Source organism: Tamandua tetradactyla, chromosome 2 (assembly GCF_023851605.1).
Source record: "Tamandua tetradactyla isolate mTamTet1 chromosome 2, mTamTet1.pri, whole genome shotgun sequence".
NCBI classification, from domain to species: domain Eukaryota; kingdom Metazoa; phylum Chordata; class Mammalia; order Pilosa; family Myrmecophagidae; genus Tamandua; species Tamandua tetradactyla.
This window is the reverse complement of record NC_135328.1, coordinates 203355500-203366893: the sequence shown is the minus strand read 5'-3', so window position 1 is coordinate 203366893 and position 11394 is coordinate 203355500. Positions and strand designations below refer to the sequence as shown.

General features: G+C 43.1%; 2 protein-coding genes across 2 annotated transcripts in view; both read right to left on the bottom strand.

The window, feature by feature from the left end:
• The window catches only part of LACTBL1 (lactamase beta like 1), a 44593-nt gene that overhangs the window by 31677 nt on the left and 1522 nt on the right, over positions 1-11394 (bottom strand). The gene's annotated exons all lie outside the window — the stretch shown is intronic.
• On the bottom strand, positions 6578-9140 carry TEX46 (testis expressed 46). Its single transcript, XM_077137726.1, has 2 exons — positions 8795-9140; positions 6578-7301 (listed from the first exon to the last, which is right to left on the bottom strand). Exons 1-2 carry the CDS (start codon positions 8981-8983, stop codon positions 6999-7001), a joined length of 492 nt encoding a protein of 163 aa, XP_076993841.1. The 5' UTR covers positions 8984-9140; the 3' UTR covers positions 6578-6998.

Here is an 11394-nt window from a genome sequence, read left to right as displayed (position 1 = left end):
GGAAATGCAAATCAAGACCACAATGAGATATCATTTCACACCCGCTAGAATGACCACTGTTAAAAAAGAAAAAGAACAAGTGTTGGAGATGATGTGGAGAAATAGGAACCCTTGTTCATTGTTGTTGGTAATGTCAAGTGGTGTAGTACCTGTGGAAAATAATTTGACAGGTCCTCAAAAAATTAAGTATAGAATTACCATGTGACCTCATACTACCACTATTAGGAATATACTGAAAAGAACTGAGAACAGGGACTTAAATAGATATTTTCACACCAATGTTCATAGCAGCATTATTCACAATTGCCCCAAAATGGAAGGAACCCAAGTATCCATCAACAGATAAATGGATATACAAAATGTGGTATTCGATTCCTAGCCCGAGTATAAAAAATAATAATAATAAAAGGAATGAAGTTCTGATACATGCAACAACATGGATGAACTTTGAAGACATCATGATGAGTGAAAAAAGCCAGACACCAAAGAATAAATATTGTATGATCTCACTCATATGAGATAATTCCAATAAGCAAGTCCAGAGTCAGAAACTAGAATATGGGTTACCAGCAGTTGTGGTAGAGGTAGGAAATGGGGAAATGATGCTTAACTAGTACACAATTTCCATCTGGGGTGATGGAAAAGTTTTGGCAATGGATGGGGTGATGGTAGCACAAAATTGTGAATGTAATTAACACCTCTGAATTATATATTTGAGCATGGTTAAAAGGGGAAATTTTAGATGGATATAAATAAATAAAAGTTTAAAATAAACTGTACACCACAAACAGTGACCCCTAATGTAAACTGTGGACTAAAGTTAATAGTACAATCATAACAATATTCTTTCATCAATTGTTAACAAAGTTACCACATTAATGCAAAATGTTAATAATAGGGAAAACTGGGGGTGGGGTGGAGGAGGGGGTATATGGGAGCTCTATTTTCTGCATGATTTTTCTGTAAGCATACAACTTCTCCAAAAAAAAATTATAAGTAAAAAAAAAAAAAAGAGTCTCTCCCAAGTCCAAGGTGTAAGAGGGATAACAGGGGGCTGCCTGCCAGCATCCTCAGGTATCTCTGAGGAACCTGGGTCTCCAAGTGATACATAGTTTGATGAACACTGGCATCTGCTTAGTCATGAAATATTGAGATAACCAGGGTTTAAATCCCTGTTCTGTCACTGCCTGTGTGCCCTAAAATAAGTCACTACCTCGTTAAGCCTTTGTGTCTTCATCTACCTGGCCCCTGTGGCAGACATCAGAACTTTCTCAATGAGCATTCTAGAAGGTTATTGTCCATTGATTTTAGTATATGGGGACAGAGCTGAGACTTGGGCTGCAAACCTTCTGGAACTTCTTGCATATCCGCCACAGTCAAAAATCCAGGACTGTAAAATGAACTTGATAAATTCCTGTTAGAGCTGGAGAGGAACTGAGCGATTTTGTCCAAACTCCATATTGTATGGATAATGAAACATGCCTAGAGAGGGAAAGTGACTTGCCAAGGTCACCTAACAAAAGGGTTGGGACCTGTGTCTTCTTTTCCACTGTACCTGGCTGCTTGGTTCATCTTGACTGAGGCTCCCAGAGGCCTGGGCAGTCTGCTTCGGGGCCAGGGGTTGTTGAGTACCGACGATGTGTCAGCGCCCACGCGTAGTGTTTTCTGGGTACCATTTTGTTCCTCACAACAATTCTGTGAGACAGGCTTATTCTGTTCCCATTTGACAGATGAGGAAACTGGTGCTCAGAGAAGCAAAGTCAAGAGTAACCTTCAGGACTGGGATTCAGACCTAGGAGTCCACGCTGCTCCCCACAACCCTAATATGCTTCCCATGTTGTCTCCCCATCAGACTATGGGGTCCCCTGGGGCAAGGACAACTCTCCTTCAGGTGGGTGTCGCTGATCCTAGCACTGAATATCTGAATCAGTTCATCTACTCCAAGCTTCCCCACCTCTGCTGACAAAGACCCTCAACCCCAGGACACCAGCCCCTATCTGAGAACTCCTCCCTTGCCACGTGCCAGCCCTGAGTGCTTCTGAGTTCAGCTGCATCAGAATTCATAACTTGTCATGCAGCAGAGTGGCCACAGGATGACAGTAGATGCCTATGTGTAAAATCTCCTGGTCCAGCCTGAGCCTCCTCCTTTAAGTAATAATTTATTCATTGAATATCTTCCCCTCCACGCACTTGTCCAGGGACTTTCTATCCCTGAACCCAGATCATTCACACAAAAGCCCCATGAGGGAAAAATGTATTTATTATTTTTATAGAAGAAAGGTCATATTAATCTTTTGCATAAATAATAGAAAGGTCATATTAATCTTTTGCATAAATAATCTTCCCCTACTCTCTGGATATATTTAAAATCCTTACCTGCACAGTCTAAACCCTGCCCAGTAAACTCTTGAGTCAGACTCCAGGAGACCAAACTCCATTTCCTCTACTTTACTACTTATGTGATCTTGGTCTCTCTTGGACTTCCATGTGCTCTGTAAAACAGGGTTGAAACAGAAGCCACCCTTTGGGAGGAAGGAGTGCATGAGATATTTAAATGCAGACTTGGTGGCTGGCACACAGTCAATGCTCAATAAATGTGAGCCACTATTACTATCACTGTATCAGTCTTATTTCCTGCCCATCTCTCCTTTGCTTTCCCAGGACCCTCAATTCCTGCACTTCTCCCTTCCAATTATCATCTCATTTGTCTTATGTTTGGTAGGTGGTAAATTTGCCAAGTGCTGTCTTCTTAAATGTGGTGAGAATGACCCCAGTGGGGGAATCCATAGCTATCCCTTCCCTAGTGCTTGCTAAGTGCCAGGTAGTGTTCCCAGAGCTTTCCATGCATTCACTCACTTTGGTCCACATTTAAGCCTCAGAACAACCCTGAGGATGGTGCCATTATCATCACCACCATCCCCTTTTTATAGGTGGAAAAACTGAAGCACAGGAAAAAAAAACATAAAAAACAAAAACAAAACGTGCTCAAGGACTCATGGCCTACCCTATGCAGAGCCTGGACGCAAACAAGAGTCACTCAGTACACATTTGTCAAATGGATAGGGTTGTTCTCCAAGATCATCTGGTAGGTGCCAGAGCAAGAATTCCAGTCTGGGTCTGTCTGGTCTCCAGTGCACCCCACCCCAAAGCGAAGCTGCTGCCCAGTGCAGCTCTCTCCACAACCTCCTGCCTCAGTTTGCACCTGCCCACTCAGTGATCGGGCTCCACTCTCTGTTTCTGGCCCTTACTTACCCTGCTTTGCCCCCTCCCCGACTCTGGCCCTCCCTCCCACTGGCTCCCTCCCTCCTGTAGCCCCAGCATAGGACCTGGCTTAGAACAGGTGCTTGGTCCAGTTAGATGGAACCTGTTAGAGAAACTTGTCTGCCCAAGGGCTGCAGGGGTATGAGCTTGGGGGAGAGTGGAGGGCTGGAGGAGTGGTAGTTGCCTGTCTCTTGGGGATGTGCTGTCTCCCTCCAGTCTGTCTGTCCTGGCAATGTTCCCCACACTCAATCCGGTTCAACTCTACCACTCTCTTTTCTTCTTTCCTCCTTCTCTTTCCACTTTCAGAACTCACTCCATTAGTCACTTCTTTGGGAGTATTTTCTGATTTCTTTTCTCCGGGGGCCATGTCCAGGTTTTTAGAACTGGGGATAGGAACCGTGATGCTTGTAAGGGAGTAAGCTAGACAGACACCAGAGGGAACAGCATTTACGTTCAGGGGAACAGCCAGTATAGAGTCCTTAGGGTGAGAGCCTGTCTAAGGTATTCAAGGAAAAGCAAGGAGGCCAGTGGCTGGAGCAGACTGAGTGAGGGACAGAGTTATAGGTGAGGTTGGAAGTAAGGTGTAGGGAGCAGGGGGGGCCAGGTCATGTGGAACCTTAGAAGTCACAGAAAGGACTTTAGGTCTCACTCTGAGTGAAATGGGAGCCATTGCAGAGTTTGGAGCAAAGAATTGATGTGACCTAACTCATTTTTAAAGGAACACTCTGGCTTCTCTGTTGAGAACTGACTGGAAGGCAGTGATTGGGGCAGGCAGACCAGCTTAAATGGTTCAGATTCTGGATATACTTCAAAGGTAGAGCCAATATGATTTGCTGAGGAATTGGAATTGGGTGTGAGAGAAAGGGTTGGAAAGGGCCCTGAAGTTATTCACCTGAGCATCTGGAAAGAGGGAGTGCCTTTTTTTTTTTTTTTTTATGAGACAAGGAAGCTTGCACTGAGAGGGGGCTTGAAGGGAAAGGGTGAGAGTTTGGGATTGGTCATGTTGGTTTTGAGATGTCCAGGTGAAGGTGTGGAAGGAAGCAGCTAGACATCTGAATCTGAAGCTGAGAGGAGAGGCCCATATCAGACATGTACTTTAGAAAACAACTGGTACATAACAGTGCATGAGATTTAAAACCGTGAGATTGGAAGATCCTCAAGAGAGTGAAACTCATTGATTGTATACTTTGGTGGACTATGTGTGTGACGCTATCTCGATAAAAATATTTTTTTAAAAAGTGAAACCTAGAAAAGAGGGAGTCTGAGGACTGAGCACAGAGGTCCAAGAGATAGGAGTAGTGGTGAAGGCAATTATCACAAAGTCATGCAGAGTAGGCACAAAATGGACTTTATTGGGGAAACATAAAAGCAGAGGGTCAGGGCCGCGGTGGCTCAGCGGGCAAGAGTGCTTGCCTGCCGTGCCGGAGGACCCCGGTTCGATTCCCGGCCCCAGCCCATGTAAAAAAAAAACAAACAAACAAACAAAATATAATAAAAACAAGAAAATGTTTAAAAATGTTTCCCTTTCTTCCTCCCTTCCTTCCTTCCATCCTTCCTTCCTTCTCTGTCTTTCCTTCCTTTAAAAAAAAAAAAAAAAAAAAGCAGAGGGTCAGCAGTTGAATGAGGCATAGGGTCATCCAATCTTTCATCATCCTAAGGAGAGAGGTATGGGTGCGAGGGCACAGCTGAACACACCCATGAGGTATGCTCTAGAAGAGAGATTCCCCACTCCTGCAACTTTACTTTTTTATAGGACAAGTGTGGGGATAATATTGTAAATACAGAAGAAACTGCTTGAGCTCAGGCACCAGCAGCTCAGGGGATGGGCTCACAGTGCTGAGGGTAGGAGACACCGTGGGAAATGGAGACCACATGAAGTCATTTCTACTTTGGGGAAGGGAACCCTCCTCTGGAGCCCATTAGTCATCTCATTGCCGGGTTCATACAGGTTGGTCCCCTGAGCAAAAAAGGCTGAGACGATGGAGAGTGGACCTGGAGGGGCAAGTAGAATCTCTCTGACATACCCAGAGAGTTGTCATTTTAAATAGTATAGTCAAGGGAGTTCTTAGGAAGGTGTCATTTGAGCAAAGATGTGAAAGAGGTGTTGGTAAGTCATCTAATCCTCAAAACTCCATAAGCTCAGGGAATGTTATTCTCCCCATTTCACAGTTGGGGAAACTGAGGTGCAGCAAGAATAAGCAACTTAGAGTTGTCTAAGAGTTCAAAGCTGAATGTTGGAGGAGCTGGGATTTAACCCAGGCAGTGTAGCTCCAGAGCTCCTGCTCTTCCTCAAAATAGGAAACAGGATAGTCATCATGTAACGAGAAAGCAGAGGCCATAGAAGAGAGATCAACAAACATAGATGTTATTTATTGAGTGCTGACAGTATCCTAGCTACTGTGCTAGGTGCTACAGAGGGGATATAGAGAACAAGAAGCCCCGCTTGCCCTCCAAGAGTTTATAATCCAGTTAGAAGGTCAGGTTAAGGGAATACTGACAAGTGCAGAGATCAGATCCCAGCAGGTGATGATACATTCTGCTGTAGACACACAGATAAAACTCCAGGAGAGCGCTAAGGAAAGGAATTCATTACAACTGGGTTGAGGGAAGCTTTCTGGAGGTGGTGGCTTTGGAAGGAATGGAGAATTATATCAGCAGAAATCCCAGAAGCAATGGGATTCCAGGGGGAAGAACAGTGGGAACAAAGATTTGGAGGCACTGGGGTGGGGGTCGGGGGGTGGCCAGTCAACAGATTTGAGAGTATATGAGACTTGTAGGAAAGAGATTTTAGGACACCTACCAGGCAGAGAGTCACACTGAATCACACATGAGATAGTGATTTTCTTTCCAGTCGTCTTTGGAGAAAAGTCTCTGTTTTGCACTAGCATCTCTTTCAAAGTCTCTTAAAACTTGATAAACTCACTTTTTAACACAAAATTCACTGGGTCAGATCCGTCAGTGGACAACTAAGCTCTGGTTGTAAATTAATAACATTGTTTTATTTTCATTGTCATTACTTTTACAATTATATTCTACTTAAGGGAAATGACACTTTTTAATTTATAGATTAATTTATTATTAATTAGTTACTTGATTCATTATGATTTTCCTTTACAGATCAGTTTATTTTAGAAAAAAAAATAGTCCATTTAAAGGGACTGTACTGAGTTAAACATTCTGGCATTTCATGGCAAAAACTGCAGAGATGATACACAAATGACGGACATTTAGGCTAGTCTGGCAGAGAATGGGAGTAATGGTGGGGGCAGGGGGAGGTTGGAAAGGGGTCAGATCACTGAAGGCTTGGACACCATGGTAAGGAGTATGGATTTTATTCTATCAACCATAGAGAGACATTGGCTCAAGAATGGGCAACGAGCATGCTCAGAGCTGTGCTTGGTAGTGTGTACACTGGCCCCCAAGTACAACAAAGATGGGTGAGTGGGACACTGGGGGTTGGGACACCAGTGAGGGGCCGCTGTAAGACTCAAGGTGAACAGGTACGGGGGGCGTGGACAGTTGAGGCAGCCCAACTGATAGATGTTGCAGGATGCTAACTGCTGACCTGGTGCATAGAGATTAATTTTCCAGAGGTGACCTCTCAGCATCTGATCCTCCTCCTGGGTCCCAGGGACCAATCCAGTGCAATTTACTAAGAAAATTCAACAGTCTCTGATTGGGTTTTACTGAGTAAAGTTAACATCAGAAGAGGCCAAATGACCTCAGTCTCCCAGAGGTTAGGTGGGGTAATTGGAACTGCAATCGGAGAAAGTAGAGAAAATCGAACCATGCTTCCTCATTCTTCCATGTCTCCCCATGGAAAAAGCCCGAAGTCTGCTTGACTTCTTGCTGTGATTCATTTTATTCCATACGATGAACATCTGATTTTCCAAGACCTTCAGCTTCATTTCACTGAAAAGAAGCCGTTCGAGGATCTTGTCCTGGAGAGCAAAGCAGGCGTGTATTTTCTCAACTTCTTTGGTGTTCATGATGGTGCAGTTGGGGTTGGCTTCAGGAGGCGTCCGTGTCTCTGCCTCTTCCTAAGCTCCCATCACCAGGGAAAGAGGAAAGGGTGGTTACTGACAGTACTCATTTCCCTGTTTTGAGCACCTGCTCCAAGCCAGGTGGGTTTTTGTTTTTTTTTTTGCATGGGCAAGCTCCGGGACTGAACCCAGGTCTCCAGCATGGCAGGCGAGAACATGGCAGGCCCGCCCCAAGTAGGTTTGTAAATGTTATCTCAACCACCCTTGAAAGATGAGCTTCTTGGCCACAATTTGTGCATGAGAGAATTGGGTCCAGTAAGACAAAATCAATTTCTCAGCATCATGCCTGTGTAAGATCCTCCAAAGCTCTCAGCACCCACAGTGGCCTTTGCTTCATAGGAACAAATGAGGCAGCCCAGTAATGTGCAGCCACATAGGTTGTAAAGCCCTTAATCCAAAAGTATCTGTCTCCAGAGCTGGTGTCTTTTTTCCAGTGTGCCTCTCTGAGTGTTTCATCAGGCCCAGTAAATTCTCAAACTGCTAAGTCTCAATGGTCTCTCAACATGCTCTTATCTCTATAATGTCCATCGGCCTCTACCTAGTTAATAATACTTTATTTTTTCTTTTCAGATTCAGCTAGAAGCGCTGGCCTTTAACAACACTTTACGATTAAATATCTCAGACATGCAAAAAAGTAAAGCTGATATTGTAATAAATACCCATGTTCTCATACTCAGTCTAAGAAATAAAACATCACAAATATAATTAAAGTTCCCTTCTGTATAGTGTTCTCCCTCCCTAAAACTCATTCTCCTCAACTGCAATCCTAAATATGGTGTTTGTTTTTTCTATGCATCTCCTTTACCAGTGTTTCTCAATAGGAGCCTATTTTGTCCTCCAGGGGACATTTGCTGATGTCTGGAGACATTTTTGGTGGTCACAAGTTTGGATGCTGTCACTGGTGTTTAGCAGGTAGAGGCGAGGGATGCTGCAAAACATCCTACAGTGCTCAGGGCAGTACCCCGCAACAGAGAATTAACTGGCCCCAAATGGCAATGAGCTGAAGGATGAGAAACCCTAAAATATTTTCATTATCTACCCATAAACAAAATATGACTTTACATGAGAAGCCCTAAAATATTTTCTCTAACTATCCATAAACAAGATATGGCTTTACATGGTTTAAAACTGTATAAAAAAGATGTTGTAAACTATATACATCTCTGTTGTCTTCACTATTATATTTTGGAGATGTATTTATGTTGATATGTGCATTTCTAGCTCATCCATTTTAACTCTTTCCGGAGTACTTTGACATCAAACATCAAGTAGAACCTGGGGTGGTCCCTATTGTACAGCTGAGGCAACTGAGGCCTTGGGAAGGGATTTGTCTGCAATCACCCAAAAAAGAAGCTGCAGAGCAAGGGCTTAGAACGGTTTTGGATTTCTCAGTCTTGGCCCATTACCCTGACTCCTCTCCCCCAGCTCCCTGCAATCTAGCTGCAAGTGTTCCACCACCCTCAACTGAAGCAAAGCTGCCTCTTGCTCACCTGCTGGGGTTCTGAGGCGGGCTTGAGTTCATACTTGACCAGCCAGTTGCTAAACAACAGCAGAAGGAATAGGAACCCAAACAGGGCTGGCTTATAGCTGATCAGCCAAGCCATCACTACTCCTATACTGCCCGTGGAAGTGAACATGCCATGAATAGTCCTAAAAAGAGACATTAGTGCCCCCATCATAAAGGATTGGAGGCACACGAGCCTCGGGATCCTGCCTCAGACCCCGTCTAGGACGGTGGGCCTCCATGACAGGAGTCTGGGCCTCCCACTCCTCAGGGTCATAACCCTCTCTTAGCTGCTGTGTAACAATTCCTAGGTCTGACACATCCACTATGTATGTGTCAGGTTCTTTGACAGGTGGTTTGCAAGGGTTATGTCATTGTGTTCTCACAACAGCCAGGTGATGTAGGCCTTAGCAATACCTCATTCACTCACCAGGAGGCCTAGCCTCTGGGAGTAAAATCACCAAAAATTATCCAAAATTTGAAAATAATGCAAAAAAATTGTGTGCCCTTTCAAAGTTACACTAGAATATTGTCTAACAATTCAACCTATTGGTTACCTGTTGCTTTAGGGTAGGTAACTTGTTTGACTTACTATTTAATATTGATTAGGGCCCTGACTTTATAATTTAAGTGTTAATTTATAAAAAAAAAAAATCAAAGTTTAGAAGTTTTTTGGCATTGTAGGAACTTTTTTTATTTTTTTTCTTATTTAACTTTGTAGACTGTGATGATTAGGTTCATGTGTCAGTTGGCCAGGTAATGGTGCCCAGTTGTCTGATCAAGTAAGCACTGGCCTAACTGCTACTGCAAGGACATTTCATGGATTTAAATGATAAGTAAGTTGATTGTGGAGTGTCTTCCGAAATGAGATGCAGTTAATCCAATCAATCGATGGCTTTAAAGGAGAAGCACTGACATCAGCAGTCAGGAGAGGGAATTTTCATCCCTACTTCAGCCAACCAGCCAGCCATTTGTGGGGAATACATCAAAAACCTTCACCAGCTTGCAGCCTGCCCTGTGGAATTTGGATTCGGGCATTCCCACAGTTGTGTGAGACATGTTTCTAAAAGCTCATATTTCCGGATATCTTCGTTGGTTCTGCTTCCCTAGAGAACCCTAACTAATACTCAGTCTTATTCCAGAACTCTTTTTTTCCACTGATCAGTGACCACGTCAGGTTCTCATTCTCCTTTGAATCAGCGTTATCAGCCTGCAGGTTCCCTCAATAATGAATTAAATAATTTCTTTTCATTTTTGTATTGGAGAAATTGTAGGTTTACAGAAATCATGCATAAAATACAGAAAATACAGAGTTCCTGTATACCACCCTATTAGCAACACCTTACATTAACGTGGTGTATTTGTTGCAAATCATCAAAGAACACTTTCATAATTGTACTGTTAACTATAGCCCATTGTTTATAATGGGTTCACTGTGTTGTTCAGTACTATTTTTAAAATTTTTTATTCTAGTAATGTACTACAAACTTAAATTTCCACTTTTAGCCACATTTTCAAATAAATACTTCAGTTCTGTAATTACATTCACAATGTTGGGCCACCATCACCATCAAAACTTTCACTGTTACCAAAACTTTACAATTAACCCAAGTAGAAACTTGCTACAACTCAAGCATTAGCTTCCCCTACCCCCAACCTAGTGCCCAGTAATATATATTCCAGATTCTGACTCCTTAGATTGTTAAACTGTTAAAAACACTGAAATAGTTATCAGACTTCAATTAGAGATGTGAATGAAGCTTTTCTAGGCAGAATTAAAGTAAATCAGACTAAAGGGTAAAGGATGATATTGACTGTATTTAAAAGTTCAACTTCTTTGACAGAGCAAAGGAAGAGATGTTATTTGGTGCAAAATTTATATTTTGGGTAGCACGCTATCTAATTTAACTTGTTTGGTGAACTTATTGGAAAACCATAACTTCATGGAACCTTGAATAGGGAGTGAGACCTTGTTTGTTTGTACAGGTATATGTGATGCTCTGATATATCTCAGAGTAATCTGGGCAGAACTCTAAACATTATTTGCAAAATTCCCTTGAGGGACGGGGGAGAAAGGTGGAAATATTAAACTTCCCCACCTGGGAAAGACCTGATATTCTTGTAAGCATTGGGGGCTGCCAGTTTGATGGGCCAGGCCCTAAATCTTGGGGTTTACCCTTATGAAACATGTTTCTGCAAAGGAGAAGCTAAGTCTACTTATGATTGTTTCCATGGAGAAATGACCCACCTAATTGTGGGTGGTAACTTTTGATTAGATGATTTCCATGGAGACATATCTCCACCCATTCAATGTGGAGTTGTTTACTGGAGCCCTTTAAAAGGGCACCGTTTTGGAAAAAGCTCGGAGCCAACAGAACCAACAGAGGCCACACAGCCAGAGACCTTTGGAGATGCATAAAGAAAATGCCTCCAGAGAAGCCACTGAAGAAGCCTGGAGAGAAAGCTAGCAGACATTGCCATGGGCCTTTCCAGCTGAGAGAGAAACCTCAAACATCATCGGCCTTCTTGAACCAAGGTATCTTTTCCTGGATGTCTTGGTTTGGACATTTTTATAGCCTTGCTCTA